The sequence below is a fragment of the Blastomyces dermatitidis genome (genome assembly GCF_000003525.1).
Source record: "Blastomyces dermatitidis ER-3 genomic scaffold supercont1.1, whole genome shotgun sequence".
NCBI lineage: Eukaryota > Fungi > Ascomycota > Eurotiomycetes > Onygenales > Ajellomycetaceae > Blastomyces > Blastomyces dermatitidis.
The window spans coordinates 8057327-8080661 of NW_025544774.1; the positions used below are offsets into that span (position 1 = coordinate 8057327).

Genomic DNA, 23335 nt, shown 5'->3' on the forward strand with positions numbered 1-23335 from the left:
GAAGCTGAAGAAGAGAAGAAATTAAGAAGATATCTTCTCAAAGTTGACTTTTCTTCTGACAAATGTATTCACAGAAGATAAAGAAGAGAAAGAAATGAAGAATTAATAATTCTCATATCTCTGAGTTCATGTTATAATTACAATGCATACTCTGAAAGAAGAGATATTAGTGAGATGTCTACTTGACTTCAGAGTGAATACTAACTTCATATTCTATTTCTTTTCTTTGATGAAGAATTGAAAGACATCAGACAAAAACCGCTCCACCACGAACTCGCTCGATTTTTCGAATAAGAACCCGCCGATAGATCCATCAAAAAGCCCTCGATCATACGAGCATTTTGACCCCATCGCCGACCGCATACCCCGTGTGGTGGTGGAGTTATCCAGCCAAACGTGAACCAGACGTCGTTCGGAACTCCTGCGTGGGATTATCCCCCATTCTCCCCTACCACACCACAACCCCGGGCCAAATTGCCATACAAATTGTAAGGTGAAGAGACCTAGCCGTATGCACCAATCTTCTCGATTTTGGAAGATCCCCAATCTGTAGTTGTGGAGATATCTGAGGAGCGACCTCCGCGAAAACCCTGTCCATCTTTGATGTTCCAAAACACCAACGCCAAGTCCCACCCTCGTACCGCCCTTCCCAATCTGGCCCATCCCCGGCAGAAAAATACAAAAAGATACCTCGGCGATAATATCAAGCACATAATCAATGAACAATGAGTCAACAGCACATCAACAACTATAAAATCAGTATACTCCAAGATCTGACTGAGCCTTTGATCCCTGCACAGTGAGATATATTAAATCTAGTTTTAATATCTCAATATTCAATAGATTCTGCAAGGGATTGAGAACAGCAACACTAGATTTCTATTGAATTTGAGAATTAACTCTATATTGATATAATCATTGACAAAGTCTTCTATTTTGAGATATAAATAACCAGTTCCTCTACATCCTGCTGACAATATTTACATTATCATACAGAAACAGACTTATATTCTCTATAATATCAAGACTCTGAAGAGGGAAAGTCTTGATAGAGAGTATACAGTAGTGCATATCTAGACTGGCCGGCGGGACCATGAATTTCACATTTGGTCCCATTTGGTCTGGTCCCATACATTTCTTGGCGTGAGTCCCACCAGGACCAAGCCTCAAAAAAATCTGAAAATGGACCATTTCTGAGAGAAATGGCGTGAAAAATGACCAGATTTAATTCAAGAACAGTGAAATGGGAGTAATTTTCCAGGATAAACTGTGAAAGATGATCATTGTTTCAAAATCAGAATGAGACTGGGACTGAAGATCAAAATCAGTCCCATTCAGTTCATTCAGTGATTGCTTATATAATCAGAATTTGATAATGATTATTGATAACGCTCATGAAACAACTAAATACATTCTTGTGCAAGTTTATCCTTCACTTTCTCATGAAAACTACACTTCTCTGATATACTGTGATCAGAGGTATTAAACTGTCTGATAATTCCATGTTTTACAATCATGAGTTTCTTGATTGTTTCTTCTTGTAATTGTCCCTGATGATAGTGATAAATATCTCAACTTGAGTTGAACTTTCACTTCATTCCCATCCCTGTCAATGAAATTGTCAGAATATCACACATCATCAGTGCAACAGTTGAATATGTACTCTCAACAATTTTTCATAACTCTAGAATTGATTTGGCGTGTAAATTTGTCAGATCATCTTGAAGATAGTGATCAAATTCAGTTTTACAAGCATGTAGTTTTGCCTGATTTTCAGTTGCAATCAATGTATGCAAGTTCTGTTTCAAAGTTAGTATTATAGTTCTATGTGATATGAAGCATTATCAAAGATTGTTACTTACTAGGGAATTGTATTCCACTGTCTCCACATCTTGAACATCTGCTCATTCAAATCTCTGATAGTTGGCATTGTAGTAGTCTCAGACTAATTTGACATATGAGTCTCATTTCTTCTCTGTTCAATCTTGAGAAGTGTAGATGTTAACTTGATGAGAGGGATCTAGTAGAGCTGCTATAGCATAGTACTCTGCAAAAGGTTGTTTCATTTTGCTGTAGTAATATACCAGTTTATTCCTTGCAGTAACAATAGCCTGTGCTATAGCATTATCCCAGACTGAATTTCTTTTTGAGTGATTCAACTGCTTCTCAAGATGAGTAAATAAACTGTTATACACTCACCAGGCTGACTGCAGCATTGGTGTACAAGTGATTGAGACTGTCTTTGTTATCTTATAAAACTGAAACAGTAAATCAATCACATATTTCAACTGAGTTCACTTCATATCAGAAAGTTTCAATATCTGAATCTTTTCCTGATCAGAGTGTTGCACTCAATGATCAATTATCTGATGCAATCAAAGAGTCTGAACAGTTATCTCATATGTTGAACTTCACTGTGTTCTAACATCCTGTATCATATTCAGTGATGTGACTGATTTATTTGTTTATTGAATATCATGGAATTGTTGTTATTATTTAGAAGAGGTACAAATTGTATTAGCAATGTTTCAAATCTATGATATTTAAATTATTAGTCAATCTATTCAAAATTAACAGTAGTGTTATCAAAAAGCATTATCAAAAAGCAATATCAAAAAGTGTTGTCAAAAAACATTATCTTTTGCAAAGTGAATGCAAAAGTTACTTGAGTAATCACTTTCATCTCATTCTCATCTCAAGAACCAGCCATCTCATTATTCTTTGCCTCAATGTTAAGATTCTTTATCAGTGTTTACACCACAAGTTGAACCACATGAGCAATGCAGGGGATATGACCTTGTTTACTATTTCAGGAATGCAAAGCCAATTTTTGCTTCAAGCTCTTCACTATAGTGTAGTTATTCACAGCATTGTCAGTTGTAATTACAAGAAGACTGAGACTAATATCTTAATAGTCATTTTTAATCACAGTCATTAATATCTCTGTCATATAATCCTCAGTATGACTACTGATCAATGATTCAAATCCAATTAATGTCTCTTAATAAGTTCAGTTCTCATCAATGTAATAATATATAACTTCTATAAATGCAAGATTGTTTATACTAGTTCATGCATTCACTGTGAGAGACACTCTTCAATGATTCTTCAACTCTGATCCTAGATGTTGCATATTGACTTTGTAGTGTGTCTTGAGGTTGGACTGAAGACAGGATTGATGTGGAATATGAAGATTTGAATTAAGCATTTGAAGAAGTGTTTGGAATTCAGGGTTTTCAATTGATTGAAGAGAAAGATTCAGAGATATACATATGTGAAGTAATTGTTCATGGAAGTTATCAGGTGAGAGTTGTGGAATCAGAGTACTGGTACAGGGTCGTTTTCACATGATTTTCTTCAAATTAGAAAGTTAGTGTTATCAAAAATCATTACCTGGTAGAGCAACTTATCAGCTCAGTAGTAATTTTCTGATTATTTTCCTTTTATTGTCTGCATTCTGATGACTTCAGATGTTGAGAAATTTCTTCAGGGCCATGACCAGTTCATGATGAATGTTTCTGAATGAAGTTGCAGTGATTGTAGCAAAGAGATGACTCTTCAGTAATCTGCAATGCAACCTGTTGATAATTATTCCATAGTTCATCTCAATATTTGTGTTGAGTTTTTCATAAATTTCGTGGCCTGGAATCAGATGTGAAGAATGAAGTGGTTATTCACTATGATTGAAAGAGAGCATTCTGTGTTGAATTGTAAACAATGTAGACTTTGTAATTCACAGTGATTTCTTGAAGAGTTTGTGGATCTTCAATAGAAGTAAAAGAAGTGAAAGAAGTGGATTCAGAAGACATGATAATAATTTGAGAAAGATGACAATTTATTTTCAATAACTGATCACTGATGTGTGTAAGAAGAATTAATATAAGAGAAAATAATCTTGTTTCTTAGCTTAGTTATAATTTTAGTACTAACTCAGATTGAATATCATTGATGTATAAAAGTAAATAAACAATCTTGATTAATCTCTGTCATATTTCTTGAAATATATTAATATTGTAAAAGAGAGTGTTATCAAATTGTGTTATCAGATGATATTATTAAAAATATATTAATATTATGAATATCAATGTTGAAAAAATGTTGATACTTATACATTATAGTGATTTGTGAATCATGATAGTTAAATATATATATATATATATATCATTCCTGACTTGATTACAACTTGTACAATAATTTTTGAAAACTCAAAATCAATTTTAATTATTAATAATTAAAAACTTAAACTTACAACTAACTAATATAAAAAGAAAAAAATCTACTTCTTCTCTTTCTCATTCTTCTTATCATTCTTCATAATTCACTTCTCATTCTTCTTCTTCTTCTTCTTCTTCTTCTTCTCCTTCTCCTCATCTGAGGTGATAATCACCTCAAAATCTCTCTTCACTGCCTTCTCAGAGAAGGGTTTTCACTGCTTCCTCTCAGCCAGGTCAACCTGCACCTCAAAATCCTGCATTTCCTGGTCTGCTGCCTCAGGTTCCACCCCAGTGGCAAGCAGATTGGCATACTCAGAGAGCAGGGCTGTCTTCTCAATGTCCTGAATCATGGAGCGCATTCAAGACCTGAACAAGGCCTCAATCCCCTCCTCCTCTGCCAGCTCCTGCTAATCAATTAGAGAACAGAAGTGTTATCAAAAATTGTTATCTCTTAATAAAAACTTACCAGTTTTGGCTTCTTTATCTCCTACTTCAATATCTTCTCAATCTCCTTCTGCTACTGCTTATTTACAGCAACACTCTTCTTCTCTCTCTCTCTCTTCATCTTGGTCTTAAATCATTCTCAGGACTTCTTCTGATCCCACTGCTACTGCATGAGACTCTTCACTGTCTTCTTTTTCAATCTCTCACAGGCAGTGCCATCTGCATTATTCCTATACTTAGTTCAGTCTAAATCTATCAGAAGCATTACTTAAAATCATTATCATTCTGCTCTCTTGCAGAGTCTCTTCAAGGCATTATAACATGCCTTGCAATCTGTCTCCCCGCGCTTGAATGCCTTCTTCTTCTCTTCCTTCAATCTGTGACAGCGCTCACGCGCCTTGGTGGTCCGCAGGACCGCAGAATATTTGAAGGGGGATGACATGATTGGTTTTGATGAGCGTTGAAGAGGGATGGAGGCAGGCAATGATATAATGGTGATGGTGATGATGATGATGATGATGGTAATGATGATGATGATGATGATGATGATGATGATGATGATGATGATGATGATGATGATGATGATGATGATGGTGATGATGATGGAAGAAGGAGTGCATCGGAATATATTATTGACTTATCAAACATAAAGAGACAAAGAAACTATTAACAGCTTTCAGAGATGTACAGAAACAGCTACAGTGTTATGTAGCAACATTATCTTCATTCAATGCATGCACTATTGATATTCTTTGTATGCATTTATCATATAATCTATATCAGAGATACATGCAGAAAACAGATCTTTGTTGTTAGAAAGAATGATTGCAGTAATTCTCTGTTTTCATATTATAAAGATAAGTTATTCTCATTTCTTTCTTCTCTCTTTTCTCTTCTTCTTCAACCCATTACTAAGTTCAAGCTGGTATGAAAACTATTAAAACACTCATAGAAACCCTCAAATTGAAGAGTATAAACTAATCAAATTTTAAATACAGATGAACCAAAATAATTCAACAATACTAATTATTCATTCCCCCCTCAATAAAACAACAGTTGTGTCTTTCCTCTCCCTCCCAAATGAAACATGGCTCGCGAAAAGCGAGTATCACGCCAGGTCATAATGGCCAACACAGCCCCAGCACGCAGGGCTGCATACACGCAGCATGTGCTGGACTGGAAGACTGCGTGGGTTGCAAACTGATGGCAGCATCCCAGGGAGAGCTGTGCAGCGTGGGAAAGCTGCAATCCTCAGCCATGTGCACAGAGAGTGGATCACCGCAGTAAGTGCATGTGCATTGCATGAAAGTAACACTTTTTGATAATACTCAGTCTCTGATATCATGAAAATAGAGTCTCTCTGTGAGATCTGTTTTTATCAGAAGTTGAGGAATCTTATATTCCTCAAGACCATCTTCACACGCCTTGTCCATGAAATTGATGAGAGAAATCATTGATTCCAGTGTTCTGCTCTTGATGTCATTCAAGTGGCAGCAGAGTCCACTCTGATCACACTTTTTAAGTGTATGTTTTCTAATTATTCACATTTATACAGATATATACTGATTATTTGTTAAATGATGTTAAGACAATGACTCATTGCAGCTGTGTTATTCTCACTGTGAGAGATACATGATTGATGATGAACATTGTGAAGACTCTGAGAAGTGAGTATTTTGAGAATGCTGCAGCTCTGTGATCTTGATTTTTTTTGTTTTTATTTTTTGTTTTTTTCTTTTCCTTTTCTTTTTTTTTTTTTTTAATGTGATTTTTTCTTGTATTTGTTTTGTTTTTTGTTTTTTGTTTTTTTTTGTATTTTATGTTTTTTTCATAATTAAAATTATATGAATTATGATCTGTGTTCAGAAAAGTAACAATATTTGGTAATACTCTCTGTTGAATTTTCAACAAATGAGCACTATGTTATGATATTATGTAAGTGAGAAGTGATTTCATGATCTCATTTAGTGCCATTCTCAATAATGAGATCAGAATGAAAATGTGACTAAGAATTCAAACATATTCTTTATCTGGGACTAGATTTTTATTTGAAAAGTGAATCTGGGACCTTTAATATTTGAAATAACATGATTTGGGATCAATGTGATGAATACAAACCATGATCAGAAGTAATGCTTTTAGGCAATGTGACAACTGTAAAGTTTGGTCCTGGTCCCAGACACGGTCACACGGTCAGTCTATGCATATCTAGACTGACCGTGTGACCGTGTCTGAGACCAGGACCAGATTTTTTGATAGTCTCATTACCAATTCGACTGATTCCATTACACGGTTTTAACATTATATAGTGGTCTCATACTGTCCCAGTGAAACTTACTGTCTACTCTTGTCACATTTTTCAAATGAGACCATGATTTCCACTTCTCAATTTAAATTATTTTTATTGCTTTAAATGACTTTAAATCTCATTTGAGTGTTACCAAAAAGTGTTACTTTTTAAAAAATTAAAAATAGTCTAAAAAAAACCTTAAAATGTCTAAAAATAGTAACTTTATGATGTCTAAAAATAGTAACTTTATGCTAAGAATGAGACTAAATGAAATCAAATGGAATCACTTTCTCATTTTTTTCAAGTCATGGTTCCATTTTAAGATCTGATATATAGTCACTTTATATGTTTTTTTGATAGCCAGTCCCAGCGGGATTCACGCCAAGAAATGTATGAGATCAGACCAAATGAGATCAAATGTGAAATTCATGGTCCTGATGATCAGTCTATACATATCTTGACAGTTTCTATCTCATTCTTCTGCAGCAGTTAATGCAAAAAAAAAAAGATCTTAGAAATAGTTTTTTACTTCTCTTGAAAAAGTAAGGTGTTTTTCTCTGGATTTTACACAATATTCTTACAAAGAATTAAAAACAGAGTTGTTTTCTATCATAATTTCATATTCTTTTAAGTAAGAATTACTTTTTCAGTGACTGAAAAGCTTTCATTAATACTTAATTCTTTTTTACACTCTTTATTAACTGACTTGAGTTGCACACTTGTTGTGTGAGGAGAATTGAATAATTTAGAATAAAATTGAATAGTTTTAATCAATTTCTCTGCAAAAAATTGATTTATTTTTTATCAGTTTTTCTCTCAAAAACTGTCATATTATCTGATTTACTATCAATTGATATCATACTTTTCCTCACTGTATTTCAAGAAAGAGATTGTAAAGATTTTATTGATTTATCTTAAAAATCAATTTTAGTTTATTAGATTCTCTTCAAAAATCTAACCTAGTTACTGAACTAGTGTGAAAAAAATCAGGTGTTTTATACACAAAAGTCTGCTATTCTTCTTTTGAAATAATCTGACCAACTTTTCAATTGAAAACAGACTTAGAAACCTCTTAATTGAAACAGTCTGATCAACTTTTGAATTCAAAAGAGTTTAATAAATATCTCAATTGAATTAGTCTGATCAACTTTTCATTGAGTAAGAACAATGAGTTCAAAAGTACACTCAGTTGATGTGAAAAAAGATGCTTTCTCAAATACTATTCCTGAGATTGAAATTCTGAAGAGAAGAAAGAAAGAAGAAATAGAGAAATAACAAGTTCTTGAAATACAGAAACTTGAAAAAGCAAGTAAAATTCTTGAAAAGCAGTGTCTGAGTGAGATGAATGAAGAAGTTCTGTTAATTCTTCATACTCAGACTAGACAACTACAGGAAGTGATCAAGTTCAAACTTGGAAATTCAAACACAGTTCAAAAAACTTTGAAAATTTCTAATACAATCACTGACTCTTCAGTTTACTCTTCTTTCTTTTCTACTTCTTCTTCTTCTTCTTCTTTAAATCAGAAGAAAACATATACTCAAGCAGCTGAATCTGCTATCTCTAAACCTGCTATCTCTAAATCTGCTATCTCAAAACCTGCTCAAAATTCTGAGAAAACTGAGAAGAATACTGCTCATACTTCTAGTGATAGAAGAGTGGAGAAAAAAATGCAAAAAGAGAAAAATCTTCAAATCTTCAGAAATAGAAGACTTATTCTCAAAGTCTCAAATCAGAATATATTGCAGAGAAATAAGCTAAACTCAAACCTCATTTTCAGAATTAGAAATGAAATCAATCAGCAGTTCTTTTCTCAGTTAATGACTAATATTGAAGTTCAAAAACCAGTTATAGCTTCAATTGAGTCATTCTTCTTCAGAAACTTCATCATTCTGACTACAATGTCTGAATTCAGTGCTGAATTTCTTATTCAGAATGAGAATCTCTGAAAATCAGCAGTAGAATCTTTGTTAAACATAATAATTCTATCTAAGAGAGATAAAAAGTGAGACAAATTCATTCTTCATGATATTCCAGTTGAAATTTTGACTGTGAAGAAGAAATGCTACTTCTCAAAAATGAATTAGAAGAATACAACTCTACTCAACTGAGAAAGAAGCCTGTATAACTAAATTCAATTGAGTTCAGATAAAGCAGAAGAAATACCTCTGTTCTAGTATATACAAAGATAATGAAACAGTTAAAGATCTCTGAAGTAAGAGTAGCAGGTTTGAAAATGAGAGTTTATGAATACAAAGACTCAAGAATGAATCTCAAAGCTCAAACACAGTGTTCAAACTGTTAAAGATATGAATACTTTACAATCTTCTGTTGCAGAGACTCAAAATGTGTATTCTGTGCCAGAGATCACAAAACTAGTGAGCATAAATGTGAAATATGCTTAAAAAGAGATGAAATATGTTAACACACTCTGCTTAAATGCTCTAATTGTAAAGAAAAACATGCATCTAGCTCAAAAGAATGTATGTTTACTTCAAGAACTCAAAAGAACTGAAGAAAAGATGAAGCTCAGAGTAAACCTAGAACTGAAGAGAATAGTCAAGTCAGTAAACTCATAACTGTAAGCTTAAAAAGAAGAAACTCTCAACTGTCTAAGTCTTCAAACTTCAATTCTTCAGCTAAATGTAAACAGAATTTGAATTCTCAAACTTCTGTTAAGATTAGAGAATTGAGAAATGACTCTGATGATAAACTAGATATAATACAAGCAGTTGAGATTTCTACTTTTCAGAACAGTTATAATCTACTATCTGATGATAGTGATTAGATTCTACTCTACTCTCTTTTAGTATGAATATACAATAAAAATAATAAAAAAAGTTTAAAAACTCTTCAAAAATCACATTTATTCAAAATAATGTGAATAGAAACTTAAATTGTATTTATTCTTGTCTTCAAATTGCATTTGAATAAAAAGTTGATTTTATACTGCTTCAGGAGCTGAATTTTGATGCTGAGTAAAAATATATCATTTCTCATTCAAGCTACTACTGCTTTTTATCTCAAAAGTCTGAGATAAAGTCAAGAGTAGTAATCTATGGAAGAAAGAGATCAAGATATCAATTTAATCTAAGATTTGATATCATGTCTGACTCTGATATTCTGGTGAGTGACATTATAGATAAAGAAAATGAGTTTGATACTATACAGCTTATAAATATCTATAATAAAAAGTCATTGAAGAAATATAATAATATCTAAATAATTAATAGAGGATTTCTGAATATAGCTTTATCAAGAAACTCTATAATTACAGAAGACTTCAATGCACATCATCTCTGATGAAATTCAGAATGCAAGAGAGCAGTAAGAGCTGATAATCTGATTAAATGAATCTTTGAGTATTCAATAGATTTGGTTAATAAGTCTGATCAACAAACATTCTTTAGAAAAGACATGAAACAGAAGTCTATTATAGATCTAATCTTCATGTTATAAAATCTAATGAAAAGAAGACTTGTAAACTGGTTTATTGATTCAAATAAGACATCAGAATCAGGTCATGAGATTATTCAATTTGATATTGAACTGAGTGAAAAACAAATGAGTGAAAATTCTCTTCTCTCTAATCAGTATAACTTTGAAAAAGCTGATTGAAAAGCAGTTGAAGAAAGCATAAAACTGTTAAAATCTGAAAGACAGAATAAGCTATATTGAAATTCTGATCAAGATATCTCAAATGAAATGCTTAAGAATAGAGTGAAGCTTATTACATCTATTATTCTAACAAGTATTAGAGATAATATTTCAAAGAGAAAATCTTCTGAGTATTCAAAATCTTGATAAAATGAGAATATCTCATCTAAAAGAAAAGAATTAGCTACTGCTAGAAGAGATTGAAAGAATGATGTAATATCTGATGAAAAGTTCAAAGCTGTCAGAAATGAATATTTTTCAGATATTAAAAGAGTTAAAACAGACTGCTGAAATAAATTTCTTGAAGAAGCATAAGAGAAGAAAGTTTTTAAAGCTTTTAACTATACTAAAACAAGAAGTGTAGCAAAACTTCCAGCCTTAGAATATGAGTTTCAGAATGAATCATATACAGCAAACTCTTTTGAGAAAAAATATCAAGCTTTTATGAGAATTCTCTTTCAGAACCCATCACATTCAGATTCAGATTCAGAGAAAGAGAATATATCACTTCTCAACTACATTGATGAAAATGACTGAGAATGGCCTGATCTTACACAAGATGAATTAAAGTCAGCTATCTTCTCAAGTTCTGTTAAAACTGCTGCTGATCCTGATTCAATTAATCACTTGATTATTCAGAATATATATTCCTACTTAAAGAATGAATATTTTGAGCTCTTTTTCAATCTCTTGAAAAATGAATATCATTCTGAATACTGAAGAGAAGCCACTGAAGTGATTCTTACAAAACCTAATAGAAAAACTTCAAATTCTAAGTTATATAGAGTAATATCTCTATTGAACTATCTAGAAAAGGTTTTAGAAAAGATAATAGCTACTTGACTATCTTTTATAAGCTCTATAGATAATTCTCTTTTATTCAGTGAATAAATGAGAGATAGAAAACTGTGTTCTACAATTGACACTGTTCTCTCAGTTGTTCATGATATTCAAATAGCAAAGCATGAGAATCTGGTCTCAACTGCAGTTTTTATTGATATAAAAGAAGCATTTGATCATGTTTCAAAGTCAAAGTTAATTCAGACATTAAAGATATTAAAACTGTCACTTTCTCTAATAAAATGAGTTAACTGTTTTATATCTAAAAGAAGTATACAACTCTTCTTTGATAGAATGAAATAAGACAAGACTGAGATAAAAATAGAAGTATCACAGAAATCTTCAATCTCACTTATTTTATTTACAATATACACTGCATATCTATTTAAAAATAGAAATATGAGAATAGTGCAATCTCTGAGTTATGTGAATGATATTAGTCTAGTCTACAGCTCAAAAACTATCAAAGAGAATTTAAAAGTAATTGAAGAAGCTGTAAAGAAAATCTTTGTTAGAGCAGATATCAATCAAATTCAATTTAATATGAATAAAACTGAGTTAATTCACTTCTTTCTGAGATTCAATGAGAAAGAACTATCTCTAACTCTTTTAAATAGAGAGATTAAACTCAGTGTAAATATCAAATGATTAGAAGTATGATTAAACTCTAAGTTGAATTTTAAATATCACATTCAACAAAGAACTGTCAAGGCAGAAAGACTATTAAACAATATAATCAGACTATTAAATACAGAGAGAGGTCTATTCTTCCAGGCTATGAGACAGTTATATATAGCCTGTATTACATCAGTAGCTGATTATGAAGTTCAAGTTTGATGAAATAATCAAGAGAATTTCACTGAACTCTTTCAAAGTCTGTAAAATAGAGTCTTGAGAAGAATTCTGAAAGCATTCAAATCATCTTCTATTAAAGCAATGGAAATTGAAGCTTCAATTCCTTCTTCTGCTATTAGATTTGAAAAGACCTGTATGAACTATGCTCTGAGAGTTGTAAAGATGAGCTCAAATCATATAATCAGAGAAAGAGTCTCTTCTTCATTTTCATTAATTAACTCTGAAAATGAACTGAATTGGAATAGATTTCTTGATTGAAATGAAAATAATTCTTTAAAGAAAATATCTTCTCAACTGTACAGACTATGCTCTCTGATTAAAAATCAATTTTCTTCTTTAAATGTTGAAAAAGTTGATCATGAGAAGTTATCTCTCTGAAGAGAAAAGCTTGAATCTCTTATAGACTTACAAATAAGTGAACTATCAAAAGAGAAAGAATATGAACAGTATTTGAAGAGAATTTCTACAATTTGTGATTCAAAGGTTGCTTAAGCCAGCGTACGATTACAGGCGTACGCCGGCTTCTTATATATTGAATCTCGTACGCTAATTTAATTAGCGGCTGCTATGGCCCCTTTACACTCATACGCATACGCTAGTAGTTCGGAAGCGGCCGCGGTATTATCCGACAGTTGTACATTCTTCTGAATCATATCCTTCCTCACCAGATTCAGTCACACCCATGTGACCATGTCATATGCCCTAGCTTCATGCGGATTAGCTCGCCACTAGCATTTCACAATTGTGTGACCTATCCCTGATTTGACTAGTATCCTGCATACATTCTCACAAAGAAACTTTCACTATATTACATCACTCATTCACTAACTTTTTCCATTCTTCAACCATCTTCTTCATTTCATCATCATTGAATGCCATCATCATTCAAGATTCCTACTCCTTCTCCTGTTCAACTCTTTCTATCTGTTCATCTATCACATTGTATGTGTTTCTGGCAATGGCCCCCCGTTCTCATAACAAGTGTCATTGTAGTGCTCATACTGAGCAGTTCATTAGCAGTAAGTGTAATGCATTGTGAAATGTGATCAGGACTTGTTTATCTTCTAACAATTGCCAGAATGATGTATTATCATGAATGATGACACATCTTCTTTATCTTCTTATATGCTCTCAACTGTTTCTTCTTCTCAGCGGGTTTCTGATCATGTTTTCTGACATGATTTTGCATAGATGCAGATACTGATATGTTTGTTTTTATTTATGTAGAATCTTCACATGTTGACAGATTCACATCTGCTGATGATAGTGAACCTGATGTGAAATCCTTGATTGAGAACTTGAAGAACATGATAATGAAGGAATTGTCTGTGTCATGTGTGACTGAGTCTTTCATGTCTCTTTCTGCTCCTTCTGCTGTTTCTTTCTCTGCTGCTCCTCTCTCTGTTTCTTTCTCTGCTGCTCTTCAATCTTCTACACTTGTCTCTGTGTCTGGTTCTCCTGCTTTCACTACCTCTGTTCCCGCAACTTCTACTACTGCTACTTCTGGTTTTACTGCCTCTGCCTTTGTTACTAGCTCTCCCTGTTTCAAGGAGATGTTGTGTAGGCTCAGTGAATCACATCTCTTAATATGTACACTCCCGCCCTTCTTGCTGACTTCTAGAATAATTTATTATATAAAGATGATGTATAATATAACTATCTGAAGCTCAGTTATGAATGCTGATTATTACATTTATTTTAAATATTCATAATAAGACAATTATTCATTTATATCAGAGAATCACTTCTCTTTTCAACAGTATCTAGATTATAAGTCTTTTCATTTTTCATCTTTTTCTTCTGACACTGATTTTTCTGTTCTTAGAGAAAATTATTATGAGTTTTACTGTGTACAAAGTCATAATATTCACAGATATCAAGAAGCTTTTTACAACTGTAAAGTTTAACATTGTAAAGATATTTACTCTGATGAATTCTTTCAGAATGATAGATTTATATCAGTCTATTCTCTGATATCTGTCATCTGACTTCATGATACAGGCAAAAGATATTCATGTTTTCAGAAACAGAAATATGAATGTCATTCTCTTTTACATCTGCAGATATGAGGCTTGTATATCTTGTCTGAGATATCATTATGAGAATGAGTTATTTACATGCTGCATTCTGCTTTCTGTATTTCTCTGTGTCTCTCTCTCTCTTTCTGAAAAGTCTCATGCATGTTATAATTGTGCATACAATTCTAAGATCAGTGAGTGTTCATTCAGTAACTGTTCTCACCTCTGATTCTGCAGTTTCATACACTAACAATAGTTCTTAGTTGCTTCAGTGTCAGAGGTCATTTTAATCAAAGATGATAATATCACTGAGACTACTCTCTTCTGCTCTCAAGCTTCTCTCATCACTTCCTCTCCCTCTCCTGTGAGAAAGATTATGCACACACCAGGTCATAAGTGTTCAGCCCTGAGTGACTCCCACTGTCATTTGTCCAGTCCTGCGCCTCCTTCTTCTGTTTCTTCCGCCTTCACCCTCTCTGCTCTGGCTTCTGATTCTGCAAGTTTCACACTCTTCTTCAATTTCTCTATGTGTACACATATGCATTCCTATATTGGCATTTCAGTCAATCTTGTGATAAATGACATTAATGTCATACACAGAGTGATAGAGAAATCAGAGACATGCACAGCATTGTTGCAAGAGCAGCTTGCAGCTCTCAAATCTCTTACAGATCTTGAGTTTTGAGATTTCCTTTGTTTTTAATGTTTTTCAGATGATGTGGTGTTGAAAATAGATTAAACATGTAACATATGAAAATGAATGAGATATATATGATAACATTTGTCTTTTTACAGTCAACTCTTACAGTTGATGATTAATTTATTATCTCTTTTCTTTTTCTTACACTTTTTCTTTATCTGCTAGTCACTACTCTTACACAATCTCTATATAGTACAGCATTCAGTGACTAGATTTGACAGCTTTCATCTTTGTGATTCTGTCTCACACATTATACTGTCTCTCTTCACCCGCTCAGATCACTACAGTAAACAGCTTATCAAAACTAATCTCACTCAATCTCTGAGTGTTCTCAGAGATTGAGATGACTTGATTTCACATATTCACAGATGTTTCAGATAGTTCATCCTCTGTGATCTCTGTAATTGAACTGATATAAATAGTTAAATTCAACTCTGAATTCCTTTTTCTTCTGCAATCTGACTCACATGCAAGTCTGCTACTTTAAGATCACTCTTTGTCACATTGCATCTGCTGTCTGCAGCATGTTATTATACAATCAGCTACAGTCTTATCACTTATTGAAGTGTGGTATTCATCTGATTTCTTCATTTCTTCTCATTCTTTCCTTGTAATCATGAAAAGATCAGAATAAGTGAGATTATCTGATTCATAAGTATCTATGATTTCTCTTACTTTACAAGACTTTTCAATTATAAGTCTCTTCTTTTTCAACACTGACAATAGTGCTGCAGATAATCATAATTCACTCAGATCTTACATTCTTACTTTTATAAGTCATAAATCATTGATTAAGTTGCATAAGACTCATTTCTCTGATTCTTTCAATGCATACATTCTCAGAGAATGTGATTTGAGTATTTTATATAACTCAAATCATCTAGGTTGAAACTTCTCAGAACTCTCATTGTATACAAGAACTCATGTTCTTATCTTGAGACTCAATTTCTTAACAAGTGAGTCTTGTATTCTTTTTAATTGAATTGCTCAGTTCAGAAGTAACTCATTAGCTTTTGCATGTGTGTGACTGATCTCTTTCAATCTTGATTTCATATTCACAACTGTTGTATTCACAACTGCTACTACTGTGTCTGTAACTGCTGTTTTCTCTCTCATCTTTTTCAGAGCATTCTCCAGGATGCGCGGATGCAATCCATACAACAGGTAGAATGATGAACACTTGGAGACTGCATACTGTCAAATCTGTGTGATCAATAGCGCCTGCTCAAGATATTCATTTCATAGTCTCATAGGCTTGCTCACTAGATATTTCATCAGCATGTTACTTAAGATTCTATTCAAGCATTTCATCTTTCTATTCATCTGCAGATGATATAATGTTGTTCTACAATGTCTTGTCTGTAACTGACTCATAAAATGCCTCATCACTTCTTCTACAAGGTTCACATCATTATCAGTTAGAATCTCACACAGCATTTCATAGTTGACATAGATCTCATCATGTAGAAACTTCATCATCATCTTCTCTGTCATCTCTGGAACTGCTTTCATGACTGACCAGTCAGTAGTGTAATCAATAGCAGTGATTATTCATCAATTTCTATTTGACATTTGTGACAATATGTCTATGAGATTCATCTCTCATTGTTTGAACAGTTATATCATACACTTCATCTGATGTTGCACTTTCTCACATTCTAATCCTTTCTTCAATCCTTTCACAACCTGACAATTCAGGCACTCATGAGCATACATCTGAATGTCCTTGATCATGCTTGATCAGTACACTCTTGATTCAAGTACACTCATGAGTTCAGGGCTTTCTAAGTGACTGAATTTCTTGTGCATGTGAGTTATCAAGTTGTGTCAAAATGAAGATTCTAGATAGAGAGCTTCTGCATATTCTAGATCACAGTAAAGCATAACATCATTTTTCAATTTTCTCAGCTTGAAGTTCAGAAGCATCTCTTTTACTACTTTCATAAGACACTTGTCATCTGACATCTTATCATTCTTCAAGTGAGAGATCATAGTATTCACTCATTCTGTTTCCTTGCATTCTCTCAGCATGTTTAACATGAATGTCTCTTATACCTGGTTTGCAGAACTCTCACCCATGAAATCAGGTCTGTAACTAATTGCATCAGACATCACTGCATCTGATTCTTTTCAGTATTTGATATGAAAATCATACACTTGAAACTCTGAGATTCAATGTGCTAAGTGTTTGAAAGATTTTATCATTGATTGTAGATAGACAAGGCTTTCATAATCTGTGATCACTGTTGTTATATGCTCATTATCAATATATCTATTTCATAATATCAGTGTGTGCTTGATCACTAGCAATTTCTTTTCATGCACTGGGTAATTGAGCTCAGCGTCTGATAGTTTTCTACCATCATACATCATCAGGTGCAGCTTGCTGTTCTTACTCATCTGTAGAAGAGCATCTCTGATAGCTCATTCAGATGCATTCATCTCAATGTAGAAAGATTTATTATGATCTGATTGAATAAGCACTGAGAATGTTATTATACATTTTCTCAGTGTGAGAAAAGCCTCTTCACACACAGCATTTCAGATGATTGAATAAAACTTCTTCTTTTATAGATTTACATTCATTTCTCTTAAGAGATCTGAGAGTGATGCAGATATTCATGCAAAATTCTTGATGAATCTGCAGTAGTATGAGATCAACTCAAGAAACTGTCATATATGGTGTACATTTCTCAGCCGCGGCCAATTCACTATGACATTCAATTTCTCCAGAATGGGGTATATACAGTCATCACTCACTACATGTTCTACAAACTCTAACTCTTTCATTTCAAACACATACTTGATTGATTTGACATAGAGCTTATACTCTGCCAGAGTTGTAAGCACTTCATTGAGATGCTTCAGATATTCATTATATAAGTTTGAAAAGACTAGAATGTTATCAAGATATACAAGGTATAAGGTTTCATTCTGTTTATGAAGAATTGTATTCATCATCATTTGAAAGATGACAGATGCATTTATCAGATCAAATGACATTGCCAGGAATTCAAACTTCTCTCATTGTATATTAAATGCAGTTCACAGAACTGACAGTTCATCTATATAAATCTGCCAGTATTCTGAGAGAAGATCAATCTTCAATAGATATCAGATGTTTTCAATCATATTTAACTGTTATTGAATCCATGACAGTGAATATTCATTCTTGATTGTAAGCTTGTTGAGTGCTTGATAATTGATACACATTCATCACTCCTCATTCACCTTTTTCACAAATAGAACTGGAAAGCCTCATGTGCTTGATGAGGATCATATAAGACCACATTCTAAAAGGTCTGTGATCTGACACTTCTGTTCTTCAAGATGCATTTGTGACAGGGGATACACATTCTGATTGACTGATTTTATGTCCCCCATGTCAATCTCATGTATGAATCCTCGTTCCAGCGGCAATTCCAGTGGAAGATCTGTTCAGAAGACCTTCTCATACTTCTTCAGAAGCTTCTTCATATGCTTGTCCTCTCACATATTCTTTATCTTGATTTCCTCTGCTTCTGAGTCCTGTATAACATACAGAATGCTTTCAGATGAGGTCTTGTGAATCATTCTCTTTACTTATTGATGTGTAAGCAGATTTAATCCTTCTATATCAGAGATGTGAAATGTTCTTCTCATATCAGTTAGTAGGATCATATAAACCATTTTCTTTCTATCAGTCAACTGTATATAGCATGTACATCATTGAATCTGCAGATTGAACCTTTAAAATCAATTGAGTTCAAGAATAAGATTATATTTCACATTCTGCAGCTCTCACACTCAAATATAGCAAGATCATTCTCTGAAGTGCAAGAGAACTCTTACTTTTGCAGATGATATCAGATATCAGTTATCAGATAATCTTATGTATCAGAGATTCTTCACTCAGCAGACTCCTTTCAATCTTTGAATCATATAATCATTAATATATTGTATAGAAGCTTCTGTATCTGCTAACACTTTTGCAGCCATCTCTCAATTCTTATTCAAGTACTCTCTATACATTAACATTTCAGGTCTCAAGGTATTGAGGTGAGTGTTCACTTCATCCTTGTCTGCACCTCATTCAGAAGCCTGCTTCTTCTTTGCATTCACAGAATTCAGAGAGTCATTCAACACAGACATCTCTTTCACTTTGAAGACTTTTCATAGAATATCAGTGAGTGTCTCTGAGCTCACTGATTCTGCTAGTTTTTTGACTGCACACACTGAGTGCAATCTTTTGCATCATGATTTTAATATCTGCAGTTGAAACAAGCTCAATGCTTGTAATACCAAGGTTTTCACTCAGAAGATCTCTTTTTCAGAAGATTTAATGCTTTAGTGATGATATTCAGATCTAGATTCATTGTGTCTGAGTGTGTGACTTGTATTATAGAAGTCTGATTACTCATTCTTCACTGAGACATACTCAATTGCAGTATTTTCTGTCATAATTAACTCACTTATTCTCATACAATGAGAATGTTGTATGCTTTCTTCACTGTGCCTGACTGTGAGATTAAGCATTTTCATTTCACTCTCAACTCAGATATAAGATCATGAATAAAGATCTGTAAATAGAAAGATGTTGAAAGCTTTTCATTCAACACAAGATAGTATAAGCTGAAGTATATGAAGTATAATGTAAGATCACTCACTTATCTACACTCAGTGAAGTATTTATAATACTTGTCTTATACATTCACTTTCTCAAAGTTATGTAAGATTCATTTGAAAAACTCATTCTATGTTTATGAGAATGAATATCACTCTGAGTCTGTGAGATTCATCTTTTTATCAGTTATTCATAATGACTTCACTTTTCTATGTAGAAACATGACAGATCTTAAGACTTGTTGAAATTCTGTTGACTGTCTGTCTGTGAGTTCACATTCAATCTGATAATATGATTGCATCTGACTTAGCCAGCTGATTGCAGCATTATTTTTTCAGTCACTATTGAAGCTTGATGACTCTGACAGATCTTCTGACTTGATATATTTCATGCTTGAATTCTCATCCTGTACAGTGATCTCTGATAATATGTATGCTTTTGAAGAGGTTATGAATGATTGTGATGAGATCTCCAGGTTCAGTGTAGTCATCTGTCTGTATAAACATTCAATCTTCTGCTGCAGATCTAAGATCTGGTTTTCTCTATTCTTATTGATGATGACAATTGTGTCAGCGAAGCTCTTCATAGTGGATACTTGATTCACAGTGAATGTCAATTGTTGTTTGACTTCTGTCTCAGCCTGCCACTGCATACACAAGGCCTCAATCTCATTTAGAATTCTTGTATGTGTACAGAGCTTCAATTCTGGTTCAGCAGTCTCAGCTGCTTTTCTTACTGCTTTGAGTAAATCCTCTGAGAGGTTCTGCATATCTTCTGATTCAGGTAGCAGAGAAGGGTGTTGTTTGTATCAGCTAGAAGAGATATTCATTTCAGTGGTTTCTGGTTGATTGTACAATGTCTATCGTTATATTGCTATATCGCTGTATTGTTATATCGCTATATCATTCTATCGCTATATCATTATATGATTTCTGTTATCATCGTACGACTCCGGTGGTGGCCACCCCCCCCTTTTATCCTTCTTTTGAGTAGGGAGTGAACTCCTTTGAATCTGGTTCACCACTCCCATCCCCTTTCTCACACCTCATTCATTTGTATCTCATACATGGCATTCACCTGGGCGTGGAGTTTTCCCCCAACAAGCAAAGCAGCATCAATTAAATGCTCTTCCACTCACCACTCTTCATACACTATCTTTTGAGACATTCTAGAACCACACTGGCATGATAACTACAAATCACTTCATAGATGGAATTATCACACCCTGAAGGAGCCTGCACTTCTCACCAGTTTTTAGACATGCTATCAGATGTGATTCAAAGGTTGCTTAAGCCAGCATACAATTACAGGCGTACGCCGGCTTCTTATATATTGAATCTCATACACTAATTTAATTAGCGGCCGCTATGGCCCCTTTACACTTGTACGCGTACGCTAGTAGTTCGGAAGCGGCCGCGGTATTATCCGACGGTCGTACGTTCTTCCGAACCACACTACAATTAATATAAAAGACTCTATTCTGATTTATTCAGATGACTCAAAAAATGAGAACTTGAATAGATTAGGCACAGGCATTGCTTATACTGAAGATAATATCAATTTTATCTCAGATTTCTGAAATCTAGGCTCTGAATGTGAAGTCTTTGATGCTGAACTATTTATAATAGTGAAAGCTTTCAAACTGATTGAAATAAAATCTCATAAAAGAGGAAATTGTTTAAAAGAGACATGAATATTCTCTGATAGTCAAGCTGCTTTAAAAAGACTTAGAAATAGTCAGATTCATAATGATCAAATGAATCTTGAACTGATCTTAAACTCTATTTTGAAAATTCAAAAGAGAAGAATATCAAAGCTGATAATTCATCTACACTGAGTTCCTGCTTATATGAATATTCATGACAATGAATTGGCTGATTCAGCTGCAAAAAAGAGTGCAGAATTAAGCAGATCTATTCAAAAGATTGTATCCTGGTCTTTTATAAAGAGAAAAATAAAAGAATCTTGTTTAGATAAGTGAAATGAAAGCTGACAGAAACAAAAGAAGAGTATACATTATTCAAGATTTGAAACAAAACTCAAGTGAAAATCTTGTTCAATTAAATGTAAAAAGAAAATATTCTCATCTATAATACAGCTGAAACTAGAACATGGCTATTTCAAATCTTATATACAAAGATTTGATGATAGATTTGACTCAATAGAATGCTCATTCTGCAATACAAATGAGAATTCTGAGTATATTGTAATACACTGTGCATTATACAATAGTCTCAGAGTCAGATTGAAAGAGAAGTATGATCTAAATCAATTAAATATGAGATTCTTATTCTTAACTGAGACAGGAATTAAATACTTAATAGACTTTCTATCAGAAACTCAAGCAGCTATAAGAAAATAGCTAAATTCAGAATTATCTGAATATGAAGAGAAGGAAATCAATCAGATATAGTCTGTTAAAACAGCTATACACTCTCTTTTAATAATTTGTTTTGTTATAGTCTCTCTTTACTTTATCTTTTTCTTTATCCTTTTCTTTCAATTTCTTTCTATCTATCTATTTAATGTGTCTATCTTTGAGACTGTGTTCTTTTTCTCTTTTCCTTTGTCATGATATTATCAAATGGTTTCAAAGTATCAAAAGATGTTAAAACACTGTAATTTGTAAACAGTTTTTGTATTCTGGGCTGGAATTTTCTGATTTTGCATATCTGAAATTGATGAATGTATAATAGTTAACTTTACAGACATAGGAAAAACCCTGAGAACTAAAAGTTCTCAGGTAGATGTCATAGTCTCTGACTGCATACATCTATAATTGAAGAATAATAATAATAATAATAATATTCAGTTCATAACATCTGCATCATGATTCTTCAGTGCAGGTGTATGAATATAATGTCTTCTATCACTGTTCTATATACTCTTGAGCTTGATAAGACAGTCATTCAATGTTCAGAGCTGTGTGCAGAAATCTTTATAAGTTAAGTCTTCATTTATACTTATAAGAGTCTGTAAGAGTTTGAAAGTTAATATCTTCTTGAGCATGCTAATCTTTATTTGATTCTCTTAAGATTGATCATCTGCTTCTAGAATCTTGATATTGAAGTCAGAAATGAATGTTATAAGAGAAGTGTTTCTCTGTTAAGTACTCTGTAATTAATCTAATACTTTCTATTGTATAACAGTGTCTTAAAACAGAATATTAAGATATCTTATGATGTTGTCAGATGTTTATAACACTGATTTACATACTTTCATTCATGAATGAAACTTCTGTTTCACACAATCTTTCAATCATTCATTGATATATCAATCTTGATTGATTAATAAATCAATGACATCTTCATCTATACTTAGTTTTGTAAGCATTTTCATTCTTCATGATGAGTAGAGAGTGAGATTAGAAGTATTGAAATATGTAGAAGTATCTAAGTGTTCTTTCAGTGCTTTTATATTTGATTCTGTAAATGTTGAAATTATATGAGTTTCTTGTGATAATTGTTGAATCTCTTTATATTAATGTTATTGAGTTGTATACATATCAGCTATCTGTTGCTGTTGTAATTTCAACATTACTCAGAGTCACTGTGACATTATATCTATACTCATGTTTGAGAGTTTTATATTATTGTTAGACATGATTATATTGATCATCAGATATATAATATTTAGAAAATCTGAAGAAGTGCAATTGTATTCTTATATATCTAAGTGTCAGAACTCTCAGGTCTTTCACTGATATTCTCTTTGTA

At 33.0% G+C, this 23335-nt stretch overlaps 4 protein-coding genes across 4 annotated transcripts; all 4 read right to left on the reverse strand.

Annotated features, from left to right (window-relative positions):
* Positions 1 to 213: 213 nt before the first annotated feature.
* Positions 214 to 663, reverse strand: BDCG_16279 (uncharacterized protein; the record flags this gene model as incomplete). Its single annotated transcript, XM_045425530.1, has 1 exon — positions 214 to 663. The coding sequence occupies one exon, from the start codon at positions 661 to 663 to the stop codon at positions 214 to 216; it is 450 nt and encodes a 149-aa protein (XP_045279448.1).
* Positions 664 to 4318: 3655 nt separating this feature from the next.
* BDCG_16280 (uncharacterized protein) lies at positions 4319 to 4564 on the reverse strand (the record flags this gene model as incomplete). The annotated part of the gene is made up of 2 exons (XM_045425531.1): positions 4319 to 4408; positions 4454 to 4564. The coding sequence occupies 2 exons, from the start codon at positions 4562 to 4564 to the stop codon at positions 4319 to 4321; spliced, it is 201 nt and encodes a 66-aa protein (XP_045279449.1).
* A 374-nt stretch (positions 4565 to 4938) lies between these two features.
* On the reverse strand, positions 4939 to 5100 carry BDCG_16281 (uncharacterized protein; the record flags this gene model as incomplete). Its single annotated transcript, XM_045425532.1, has 1 exon — positions 4939 to 5100. One exon carries the CDS (start codon positions 5098 to 5100, stop codon positions 4939 to 4941), a length of 162 nt encoding a protein of 53 aa, XP_045279450.1.
* A 14853-nt stretch (positions 5101 to 19953) lies between these two features.
* Positions 19954 to 20388, reverse strand: BDCG_16282 (uncharacterized protein; the record flags this gene model as incomplete). Its single annotated transcript, XM_045425533.1, has 1 exon — positions 19954 to 20388. One exon carries the CDS (start codon positions 20386 to 20388, stop codon positions 19954 to 19956), a length of 435 nt encoding a protein of 144 aa, XP_045279451.1.
* Positions 20389 to 23335: the final 2947 nt, after the last annotated feature.